We start from the raw sequence: 12,435 nt of genomic DNA on the forward strand, positions 1-12,435 counted from the left end.
TTAAAATTATTATTAAAATGATACTAATGAATTATGAGTAAATTATTTACTGTTAATTGAATTTAAAAACGAGTTGCTGAAGGATTTAATCGAATATCATAGGATTTAAATTATATATGATATTTTTTTTGGGAATATCATAATTTAATCAAGCTTGACTATATTTCAGGAACTTGAAATTCCTCAGATAAAAATATGCATAGGACATATTTTGAATTGTACGTTACCTACACTGTTATGTGTTATAATTTGGCGGAATTTATAAGCTTTTATAGTAAATAGGAGAAAAAAGATAATAATATTACAAGTAAAGAAAATGAGTACATTTTGAAAGCGTACAAATTACAGAAAAACATTGTAACCTATACAATTGTATGCATAGAATTTTAATTGCTAGCTAAAAGTATTCTATTGAATTTCAATCAGTGTATGTGTCATAACTTTCTTATTCCATAATAATAGAATTTGTATGATTATATAAAATTTTTAAACTATAAATAGATATTCATACAATATTAACAAAAAATAATTTTAATGTAAAATACCTTGAGGAGAAGGAGTAGATTTTGTTCTCAGTGCTTTCACGAGCTGGGGACATGGAAGGTAATTGACAAGAATTTTGTCAGATAACAAGTTCGAGTAAACGTCTTAGCTTTCTTACTCATTGCTGCTAGATTAGAATTTACTATTATAAAGTATGTATAATTGTTCAAACAAAAGTATACCATTAAGCAACCAAAGCAATTTTATACCATTAATATATAAGGTAGTAACGAAAACAAAAAAAAAATTAAATTTGAACGAAATTTAAAACATAATAACCAGCCTTGTTTTTGTCTAAGGACCATTAACTTTTGATGAGTAATTAGAATAAGTTTCTTATAGAATAAACAATTACTTTACATTCATTAAGAAATAATAGTTATTAAAATTTTAATTGTTTTTAGAAAGCAACATAATAATGTGTAATAACATTTATTTGCACTACGTGATCCAGAGAGGTAATTGGTCTTAAATAATTTTACATATTTTATCATCCAGAGATAATTTTATTTACAAAATTACATGCTTATTTAGCTTTCTTGCTCTTAATTTTTCTCATATAGAATTCTAATTCTTTACCTTCGAGAATATAACCATCAGCTCTTCCACATTGACCAGGTCTACTGGCTATACAAGCTGCAATCGAATAAATACCAATCAGATATATATACATATAGATTTATATAATAATAATGAAAAATTATTAAACATATAATACCAAGAACTCGTCCCGTAGAAAATTGTTCTTCTAAGGCTGGTTCAACTTTGGCGAATCGTTGCCTTGCTTTGTACTTGGCTTCCGTTTTCTTCGACCGTTTCTTGTTAAGAACTTCTTCCTCTGCTTCTGTCTGAAATATTTAATTCCATTTTATTTCCTATAAAATATTCCAGAAATATATTCGTAGATCAAGTACATAAATATAATTGATGCTTAACCTACCAATTTTGCACCTCGCTTGCGTCCCAATGGAAGAGCATAATGGCCTTCATACCATTGTCTGAATGGCGTGGCATCAATAGTAACAATAGCATTCTTTACAAGAGTTTTTGTACGAACTAATTCATTGTTTGATGCATTGTATACAACGTCGATAACGCGAGTTTTTCTTGTGGTACATTCAGATCCCCAGGAAAAATTTCCTGTATCCAATCGAAGTGCTCTATACTTCTTATTTCCACCACGCGTGCGTACCTTATCATAAAAAAATAATACGCATCAATTATGTAATTTCAAATAAAAACAACAAAATTACATTGATTATGTATGAATCAGTTCGCTGTGGGAAAATGTCAACATAACTCTCAGAGTAGGTAAGGTGATCATCATTACATAATAAAATGATAAATACAAAATTTAATGTAATAGACTTTTATAAATTTATCCAGTTTAATAAACTATTCACACTTTTATCTGAATCTTAAACTTACTGTGTGAATACGTTGAGGTCCAAGTTTAGTATTTGCAGCTGGACGGCCTAATTCAAACTTTCTCTTCTTCCGGATAGGCTTCCTCTTTCCACCAGTTGCTCTCCTCTTATGCCAATGATCCCGCGATATACCTATTCATTAAAAGCATCTTCTATATACGTTTTACTTAAACATACATAAAATCTCATTACAAACTTCTAATTATTCGAATGTTTATTATTAATTCAATGTAGTGTCATTTCTAACAAATTTTAAAACGTATCTCCAAATGCGGACGAGTAATATCGACTAACTTTACATTAATACATATTTTTATATATTATAAAATATTGTACAAAAACTTTGAAAAGTGGTTCTAACCATTAAAAGTCGATATAATTTAAACAAATTTTTAGGACAAATTTTGAAACAATATAATATCGAATCTTTAGATTATTACATTGTATACAAATTTTTCATATTTTGTAAAGATGTTTTTCACGGAAAATGCAGATGTAATTCGATAAAAACAAACTTCTGTAAAACCGAGAAACTCACCCATCTCGCCGGATTAAAAAAGAAACATAGAACTAGTAAATGTCACTGAGATAGCTCTCCGTTTTAATGCTTATGCTTCATTCACATGTAGGCTATACGAGTACCTAATTACAATATGAATCCAATTTTTATTAAATAAACTTGGCTCATAGAATTAAATAAGTAATATAAACTTTAAATTGTAAATATTATCAAATATATATATATATATATATATATATATATACATAAAATATATATACTTTACTTCGATAATTAATTCGTTTATTAATTTAAATTTGTCATTAAATTTCAGCCAATATCTTGCTACTTTTTCTTTTTGAAATTCAATGAGATTAAAGTTACTATTAAACAGATATGAATAAATGATAAGTAAGAATTTTATTTATAATCAATTTTTAAGTTATATATGATAATTGCCTTGTGAATATTATTTTATAAATAACCGAAAATTTGCTTAAAAGCACTTTAGCCGTGTGATTAAATTTAAATAGAAACAAAAAGTATAAAGTTCATAGAATTAACAAACATTATTCAATTAATATATTTTCAAATACTGTTTTCCTATTGGGTTTGTAATTCAAATTCTATCCGTATCTGTCGCTGAAGTCACATAGGCTACGAGCGATACATAATTAACATTCTTAAACTTGAAAATTTGTATCTAAGGACGGCGCGTATTTGAATAAAATTAAATTATTTAATATCAATGGAATTGAGGATTATTAACTTTATAATGTTTAAACAATTATACGATTATTAATTTAAAAATTAATTATGCTTTGCCTCTACATATATACTTTACATTATTAAAATAAATATTCTGTTGTTAAAATTTTTATTTCATTCTCGAATAGATAATATAATATACATATATTATTAATTATATTATGGAGATTACTTTTATTGAGTAGATTGTTCAATAACAATATATAATTATATAATAACTTGTTGGGAATAATTACTTATATATATTTTATGGTTTCTAATGTATTATGACTAGTCTAGTGGAAAGTTTTACTTGTAAGATATATTTATTGATCAATCGTTAATAAAATTTAGAAAAATATTTGCATAAATAAAATTAAAAATCATAGCTAACATTTCGTTCATTGATATAAACAATTTTTATTATTATTAATATATTTTATTGATAGTCTTCTATTATATTCAAATATAGATGGCAGAAGTAGATCGTACAGGAAACATAATTTGCAAGTTATCGTGTATATACATTTTGGAATCAATCACATACACGTGTTGACCTGTGCTTTTGAATAGTATATACAAATTTGAATTTTGTTAAAGGTAAATAAATATTCGATATTTTTATACCATTATTATATCTATCTATCAAATAATACTTAATATTTAATATTAATTCAATATTATATATGTATTATTATTAATAATTATTTATCTAATTAGTATCATTTTTTGAGGTTAATTTCTCTTCGTACACCTCTTACAGAATTTTTATTCCTCATTTTTTTTTCCAAATTTCTATAAAGATGTCGGAAGAAATGGATCATGAAGTAATGAATAATACTGAAGATGAAAGTATGGATAATAGTAGCGAGGATGCGGAAAGTGAAAAAATTATAGAAAATGAAGATGAGGATCAGAAGGATAATAAAGTAGAATCAAAAGTGTATCTACCTGGACAACCTTTAGATCCAGAGGAGGAACTTATTGTTGATAAATCTACGTATCGTATGTTGCATCATGCACAATCTGGTGCACCGTGTCTTAGCTTTGACATAATATTAGATGATCTTGGTAACGATAGAGAAACTTATCCCCTTAGCATGTACCTTGTTGCTGGTACTCAAGCTGCAAAGGCACATGTAAATAATCTTCTTGTTATGAAAATGACAAATTTGCATGGGATAAAAGATATAGATTCAGAAGACGAATCAAGCGATTCTGAAGATGAGAACGATGAACGAATTCCAATTATGACGGTTGCTCCAATTAAACATCAAGGATGCGTTAATAGAATAAGGTATAGAATATATATAATAAATATATGTATATATTTAATGTATAATATATAATTATTACATATTATTATTGGAACATTTATATAAAATGCGACTATAATAATATTTTTAGGTGTACGCAAATAGAGCATACAACATTAGCAGCAAGTTGGAGTGAATTAGGTCGAGTAAACCTTTGGAATTTGAATGAACAATTGAAAGCAGTTGATAATACTGAATCACTGCTTTCATATCGTAAAAAATGTGAGAGACCTGATGGTGGTGTAAAACCATTGTTTACTTTTAATGGACATCTTACCGAAGGATATGGTCTTGATTGGTGTCCTACAGAAAAAGGCACATTAGCTTCTGGAGACTGTAAGGGTAATATACACATATGGCGCATCAGTGGAAGTGATACTAGTGGAACTTGGCAAGTCGATCAAAGGCCTTATAATTCACATGCACCGTATAGTGTAGAAGATATTCAATGGTCTCCTAATGAAAGAAATGTTTTGGCTTCTTGTTCGGTTGATAAAAGGTTTTCTATGAATTATATATAAATATATATTACTTAAAAACATGAGTACATCTTTGTACTTGACAAAAATTTTGTTTTCTGTATAGTATAAAGATATGGGATACAAGGGTCAGTCCACAATCCGCGTGTATGCTATCGGTCTCTGGAACACACACTGCAGATATTAACGTCATTTCTTGGAATCACAAAGAAAATCAATTTCTTGTGTCTGGAGGAGATGACGGATTACTTTGTATATGGGATTTGAGAGAATTTAGTCCAAATGGATCAACTCCTCTTGCAACTTTTAAACAACATACCGCACCTGTAACAACTGTAGAGTGGCATCCTCAAGAAGCCACTGTGTTTGCTTCAGGTGGTGCGGATGACCAAATTGCGCAATGGGATCTATCAGTAGAAGTAGATCATTCAGAAGAATCCAAAGACAATGAAATAACAGATTTGCCTCCACAGTTACTGTTTATACATCAAGGTCAAACAGACATTAAGGAATTACATTGGCATCCACAGTGTCCTGGTACTATAATATCAACAGCACATTCTGGATACAATATATTTCGTACCATTAGTGTCTAATAAATTTATAATCTTAATTATATATTGTCAAAATATTCAGAAGAATATACTTTTTGTTATTTCCTTTGTGCTTTTTAATTAATTTTAATGTAATTTTGCCACTTTTTTAATACGTTATCATAAGTATTACAAAGTGTTATTTATTCAAGAATAGAAAATTTCTTTCTCGTCTGACTCGTGTATTTTTTAGGTAAAAGAATTGTTTAATATTATCCATTCATTAGGAATAAAGAAAATAGATGTCGTATTGTAGGTCTACCATGTGGACAATTCCAAGGATTTTTCATTTGACTCATTTGTATTATTAATTTTTGCATTTCTGCATTATTTAATGCAGTACCGATCATAACTGCGCTGCGACATGCTCTTGATGCTAACATTTGCCGAACTCGACTTGGACGAGGAATTTCAGAAGAAACTTTATTTTCTATCGCTCCTTCTTTAATTAAAAAAATTAATTCTTCTATATCTCCTTGTCCAAATTGCCAGCCAAAGCTAACCGGCATTCCGATCAATTCTACACGTTTTCCAACGTCATCTGAAAGAAAATAATTATTATTAATTATCGAATCTTTATAAGTAAAATATAGCTTTTCATAATGATTAGTATACCTCCAGTATTTATTTTAAATTCGAAACCATTGCTTTCGAATATTTCTCGTTGTTCTATGAGAATAGTTTCATTTAAAGATGAAAGATTTAAAGGTTTAGGTATAATTAATTTTTGAGTTTTCAGTTTCGTCTCATTACTTAATTTTTCGAAACGAAATTTTTCATCTGTTGCATGCTGATCAATTATGAAAAGATCATTTTCCAACAGAGCTATAATAAAACCTAAATTGAATTGCCCTATAACCTCCATCTGTAACATATATCTTATAATTTATATATTAAATTAATAGAAAGAATTAGAATGCCGAACTTGATATTATTATAATAACCTTTGTAAACGATTCTTTGGTAAGTTCTCTTTGCAGTTCTTTCTCAGCTTCATTATTCTGATCAGCTTCTATTTGTACTTTGTACTTCAAATTTACATTTTTAGTAACGTCATTCTTAGATGCTTTCTTTTTTTCATAGAACTTTTCTTTTACTTTTTCTATATTGATAGGTATTTCAATGTTCAATAATTTTTCCACAACTTCATTATTTTCTTCAAAAACATTGTCTGTCTCTATGTGCGCTTCTTTTTCATTATTTTTTTCAATATTTTGGGATCTATGAAAAAGTTGTATTCGTTTTGCTGGTGGATCCTCATGAATAGAAGAAGCTATTCTTTTAAATCCACAATTTAATTCTGTCAAGGTTTTCACAGTAAAATTTCCTTGCACGGACTCCCATTTTCTTATCAGATTAAATTTAACAGAGGCTAAAATTATTTTTTCATGTGTGAACAAAATAGTTCTTTTGTCTGGTGTAACATTAATATCAGCACATTCTTGATTCAATTTTAAATTTAAAAATATAAAAGGATATTGTTTATTGTTATATTTATGATATATATGATTAATTAATTTATTTATTTTTGCAAGATCGCAAGGTCGTCCATTTACATAAAAAAATTGTCTATCAGGAGTAGAACGACCACAGGTATGATCACAGCTGCTGACGTAACATTCCCAATCAAAGTCTATCTTGGAATTATTTGGTAAGTTGTATTCTTCTAAGGTTGTTTCATCAGGCGGTTGTAATTCAACTTGAATCAAACTATCAACAGATTTTTTACCAAAGACAGCAATAACATTTTTAAGAACACTATCCGCATTTGCCGTGCTTACAATAAGATTAGAGGATTTTCCTGAGATTGTATTTGTACATGATATTTTTGCATTAACGGAAACTAAACAATAACTGTATAATATTTGAATAGTACGTGTATATTCCTTTTTTATATTTCTATGAAATTCTTTTGCTCTAACTGGAAGATTTTTAAATATATTTTTTACATGAACTGACGTTCCCTTTTCTCTAGCATATATTTCTTTCTTTTTTAATAAACCATTCCTATCAAATTCCAATTTGAATCCATGTTCATTAGTCGAATGTCTGGTTACGATACTTAGATCACCTAATGCGCATAATGAACTTAGGGCTTCTCCACGAAATCCAAATGTATTTACCTCTGTTAAGTCCGAAAATTCACGGAGTTTAGACGTATAATGTTTTAAACCTGTTTTGAATATATGAAAAAATTAATATTCTTTTTTTTTTTTTTTATATATATATCCTTCCAACACATGTACTTTAAACGTAAACAAATTTGCTTTGTGGAATGATATTGTAGTAAGAACAAATATTTTTTTTTTTTAATTATGAATTCTTATTATATTTAATCACTGACCTAATCCTTCAAAATCTTGTTCTTCAACTCCACTTCCATTGTCTGAGACAGTTATACATGTTTTTCCATAATCTGTTAGCTTTACATCAACAATTGTAGCTCCACTGTCTAAGCTATTTTCAACTAATTCTTTTACAGCAATTGAAAGATCAATCACTACCTATACGATTACATAGCTTTGCTTTAAAAATATTATAAGACTGATAATATAAATCAATTTCTTTTTTTTTTTTTTTTCAACGGTTAACCTTACCTGTCCAGAACAAATACGATGTATTGTTTCTTTGTTTATCGCCTCGATCTTCTGCGATTTTTCTGTTGTTGCAATTGGTTCATACATTATATTTCGATATTTAATAAAAAGAAGTTAATTTTGTAGATATATCTTTTATAAATCTTTCACTTTCAGTACGACTTAACTCAGAAAACGACAGTACGAGAAATGCCGAGAATTTTACCGGCATGATAACTACAAACATTATTTATATCACATATTTTTCGAAAATTTTTTAAATTTTATATTTTTCTTTTTTTTTATTCTTTCGTCAGTCTTTTGTAATCGATGGGATTTCTCCCGCAAAAAAGTATATTTTTTTTTATAATATTCAATTTTATAAAAAAATTAACATATTAAATATATGGCTATTTTTATATTATCGGAAACTTTATTTATAATGTTTTTGAACATTGCTAAATCATTTACATATATCATACACTAAATTTGTATTTACATTTTGTTTTATAGATCTGATCTGACACCAAATCCTGGCCCTGGAGGTGGAGTTTTCAAGGATGTTAATCCACCAGCTGGATCTGCAGCAAATCTAGGTGAATTTTGAGGGCCAGGTGGTGGTCTTTCACCTTTTCTTAATGCATTTATTATTTTTGCTGCACTCTCAGGAGTCAAGTCTTCCTATCAAGATAGATAAAATCAGATAATAGAATTGTTTTTTTTCTTTCTTTTTTTTTTTTTTTTACAATAGAATTAACTATCTATGAAAAAGGAAAATTTATAATCACTTACATAATAATCATCATTAACTTGGAACATTGGTGCATTGGCACATGCTCCTAAACATTCTACTTCCGATACTGTAAATAATTTATCTTCAGAAGTACCACCAAGTTTGCAACATGCAGCCTCGGTTACAGCATTTACTATAGAATCTGAATCTCGTAACCAGCATGGAGTACACGTACAGATTTGTATATGATATTTTCCCATTGGATTTCTATTAAACATTGTATAAAAGGTAGCAACTTCATAAACACGCATACGTGGTACATTGAGAATCTCTGCAACTTTATGCATAGCAGAGAGAGGTAGCCAACCATGTTGTCTTTGAGCTAAATCTAATAAAGGTATCATCGCACCACGTTTGTGACCTTCTGGATAAATTTTGAGAAGAGCCTCGATACGTTTTTTGTTTGCTTCATTAAACTCGAAGGGTGTACTGGGATTATTGTATTCGGTATCTCTATGCTACAATTTAAAAATGGTATTACGTTTGAAATAAAATTCTCAAGAATTTAATAAAAAATATTACAACGTACATTGAACAGCTGTTCGGATGCATGGTTAGATGACGTTTGTATTCCTCTGCTTTTTGTAGAAGCCTATAGAAAAATTGTATAATAAGTGTCAAACAATAACAATTATTTTAATATGATTCGAAGGTTACATAAGGTGCAGTTGGATTATATTAAAAAAAAAAAAAAAAAAAGAAAAAAAAAAGAAAAAAAGAAGATTAATAATTTGAAAAATAATAAATCTTTTTATATATAATTACGTACTAAAAGCGTACGAAATACACGAAGTGATGTTAACATATTTAGAGAAGTTGAATACATCCAGGAGTATATTAATATTTTGTTACTTTGTCAATCGATGTTTTTTGATAGTTAGTTAACTTAACCATAACCGACAGCAGATGGCGTACGGTACGAGTTATTTTCTATATATATATATATCTTTCTATTAAGAGTAAAGTAAACAAATAGTACGCAATATGCAATATTAAATACTTTAATTACTGTTCGAAAAAACGATGAGATTAAATATGTTAAAGTCATAGAATATAAATAATGACAAGTTTCAATAAGACTTTTAACCTCTTACGGTATTTCGAGGCGCTACCATTATCATCTTTCTTTTTTTTTTTCTTCGAAAGTATTTATTCATATGTAATGTAAAATAGCGCGTTAAAAGTTTAAAAAGTTAATGCGAAGAATATCAGTTGTTAGAAATATGCATTTATGAAGTCACGTGATACCTGTAAATTAACGAACAGCCAATCAGATCACGGCAGTTCCAAAACTCTTCTCCATTTTCGCGGCAACAAGGCAACCATGTTGGTTGCCGGTAGAACGAATGCAGTGATCCCGACATATTTTGCTTTTTCACTTTTAACAATATCAATTTTTTCATCTAGTTCGAGCAGAAAAGTGATCCTAGAATAACAGGTATTATTGTCTAATATTTTTTAAACGATATCAATATCTTCTTAGCATTTATTTGGCTGATTTCTTGACTCGCAAGAAAATATTCTTTCGATGCATATAAAGTTGGAATAGTTTGAATTTTTAGCTCATAACTCGCATTGAAAAGAATTATTTAAATCGCAAGAAGTATAATTTCGTCTAGTTATAGATTACGTGCAATCGATGATTTAATTCGATATCAATATAGGTTGATAGAGTAAAATTTTTCAAAAAAAAAAAATATATATATATATATATATATATATATATATATATATATTGTCGAATTGTATTGTAGTCATTATTTCGTTTCTTCGAATTCGTCAATAAATCCAATGATGTTTTATTTTAACGATTTTAATCTTATAAGAAAGTCGGTTTCCGATGATTCGTCGATAATGTTGGTCTGTAGATCTACTTTATCCGATAGACGGTTTGATCCATGAGAATGACACAATGCAATTATCGATAGGATATTATGATAATGCAGATTTCTTTTTTTTCGTATTAGTTTTTAAATCAATCAGTTCATTAGTTACAGTCGGTAAGTTTAGCAATCATTAAACCTCTCCATTAAACACGCTACGTGGCGTTACCAATATCAAAAAACGATAATATTAATGTTTTTTTTTTTTTTTTTTTTTTTTTTTTATCCATTTCGCGGAGATAGAATACTCGTTTTAGTTGGAATATTGTGCAGTGAATAAATGAAGTTAAAGGTATTCTAGATTTTCTTTCATACTCATTGCATTTTATTTCTCGTACAACTAGTCACATTTATTACATCACAATACACAACGGTACATCTAATAATTTAATCGCGTCTAAGTTTCATGTGTGGTACAGTAGTAGCAATCGATATAATAATTTGGAGGTATAAATAGCACACTTAATGTGACATCGCGTATATTCTACGATATATTGGCATGATTGGAAATCCTTTAACATTCGTTTCCTTTTATTCGTGATGCTCTAGCGATCGTCAATCGAACGAATAATAAATCGTCGAATATTTATGATAAAAAAACAAAAAAAAAAAAAAAAAACAAAACAAAACAAACAAAAAAGATTCATGGAATATAAATCATAAAATATAAAGCGTATCATCGCGTGTTAACGAATGGTTCATCTATTTAAAAATAAGATAGAAATCTTTATTTCCCCAAGGGGAGCAAAGAAAAAAAAAAAAAATGAATGAGCGAAGCCAAACGATCGTTAAGAAGATCTATGAGAAAGTATTATTACAAATTGACGATTTAAAATTGAAGTGATCGCGCACCTTTTCTCTTCGGTCTTTTTATTTTGTTACTAACTGTCGCCAGCTAAACTGCGAATATACGATATAACTTTTTTTTTTTTTCCCTTTTTTTTTTCTTGAATCTTAATCTAAATAGCGTTATCTTAAAGTTGGTACATTTTATACATGTAATTCTAGCGTAGACGACGGAGACAGACAACAATCGGATCTTACACGATTCTCTTTTTTATTTCTTACTTTCCTTTCTTTCTCTTTGAACGGTCTCGCATATTTTCATCTCGCGTCGCCTTGCAACCAGTCGCACGTGTCGCATATCGCATATAGCATTCGAAGCGAATCACGAAGATCGCAAATCTTCGATACGCATTTTGCCCCTAAACGATATACCTTTTCTCGATCGTCTTTAGAGAGCAAGTAAGTAAGTACGTGTGAGCGTCGCCGATCGAAAGTAGCGTTTGTTATTCTAGACTTTCTCATTATAAGCGGAGGTACATGTAAACACGCTTATGTCCTTCCAAGGAAACACGGGCTTCCTTCTTTTTTTTGTTCCTGGCACTAAGAAAATTAACGATCGTCGTGCTTAGGAACTTGATTTTATCGATTATCGAGGATCGATCTTTAAATATCGTCATCGATGATATCGGATCTAAATAAGCGCGTCTCTTAACGATATATCAAGAATTTTTTTTTCTTTTTTTCTTTTTTTCCTTTTTTTTTCTTCTAAAAACCCGCCAAATTTTCAATATCT

The 12,435-nt window shown here is 28.8% G+C and overlaps 4 protein-coding genes across 8 annotated transcripts; 1 reads left to right on the plus strand and 3 right to left on the minus strand.

Moving 5' to 3' along the window:
* Positions 1-1,028: 1,028 nt before the first annotated feature.
* On the minus strand, positions 1,029-2,532 carry LOC124947985 (40S ribosomal protein S8). The gene is made up of 5 exons (XM_047490916.1): positions 2,509-2,532; positions 1,972-2,102; positions 1,484-1,735; positions 1,262-1,391; positions 1,029-1,179 (listed from the first exon to the last, which is right to left on the minus strand). Exons 1-5 carry the CDS (start codon positions 2,510-2,512, stop codon positions 1,070-1,072), a joined length of 627 nt encoding a protein of 208 aa, XP_047346872.1. The 5' UTR covers positions 2,513-2,532; the 3' UTR covers positions 1,029-1,069.
* Positions 1,839-5,670, plus strand: LOC124947982 (glutamate-rich WD repeat-containing protein 1). Of its 4 annotated transcripts, none has more exons than XM_047490910.1 (5): positions 1,839-1,854; positions 3,689-3,816; positions 4,020-4,513; positions 4,624-5,031; positions 5,118-5,670. In XM_047490910.1, exons 3-5 carry the CDS (start codon positions 4,020-4,022, stop codon positions 5,605-5,607), a joined length of 1,392 nt encoding a protein of 463 aa, XP_047346866.1. In that variant the 5' UTR covers positions 1,839-1,854; positions 3,689-3,816; the 3' UTR covers positions 5,608-5,670. The 4 variants fall into 4 exon arrangements, with proteins under 4 accessions (XP_047346866.1, XP_047346867.1, XP_047346868.1 ...); XM_047490911.1 differs by lacking the exon at positions 1,839-1,854 and adding an exon at positions 3,516-3,531; XM_047490912.1 differs by lacking the exon at positions 1,839-1,854 and having other exon boundaries at positions 3,674-3,816.
* LOC124947978 (mismatch repair endonuclease PMS2) lies at positions 3,408-8,575 on the minus strand. 2 transcript variants are annotated; one of them, XR_007100565.1, is made up of 6 exons: positions 8,202-8,575; positions 7,949-8,108; positions 6,549-7,777; positions 6,220-6,469; positions 5,658-6,145; positions 3,408-5,572 (listed from the first exon to the last, which is right to left on the minus strand). XR_007100565.1 is itself a non-coding variant. In XM_047490905.1 (5 exons), exons 1-5 carry the CDS (start codon positions 8,286-8,288, stop codon positions 5,817-5,819), a joined length of 2,055 nt encoding a protein of 684 aa, XP_047346861.1. In that variant the 5' UTR covers positions 8,289-8,575; the 3' UTR covers positions 3,409-5,816. The 2 variants fall into 2 exon arrangements, 1 of the variants encoding a protein (XP_047346861.1); XM_047490905.1 differs by having other exon boundaries at positions 3,409-6,145.
* Positions 8,576-8,591: 16 nt separating this feature from the next.
* Positions 8,592-9,903, minus strand: LOC124947983 (NADH dehydrogenase [ubiquinone] flavoprotein 2, mitochondrial). The gene is made up of 4 exons (XM_047490914.1): positions 9,743-9,903; positions 9,503-9,565; positions 8,973-9,431; positions 8,592-8,861 (listed from the first exon to the last, which is right to left on the minus strand). The coding sequence occupies exons 1-4, from the start codon at positions 9,797-9,799 to the stop codon at positions 8,688-8,690; spliced, it is 753 nt and encodes a 250-aa protein (XP_047346870.1). The 5' UTR covers positions 9,800-9,903; the 3' UTR covers positions 8,592-8,687.
* Between the last annotated feature and the right edge of the window lie 2,532 nt (positions 9,904-12,435).

Source organism: Vespa velutina, chromosome 3 (genome assembly GCF_912470025.1).
Source record: "Vespa velutina chromosome 3, iVesVel2.1, whole genome shotgun sequence".
Lineage (NCBI taxonomy): Eukaryota > Metazoa > Arthropoda > Insecta > Hymenoptera > Vespidae > Vespa > Vespa velutina.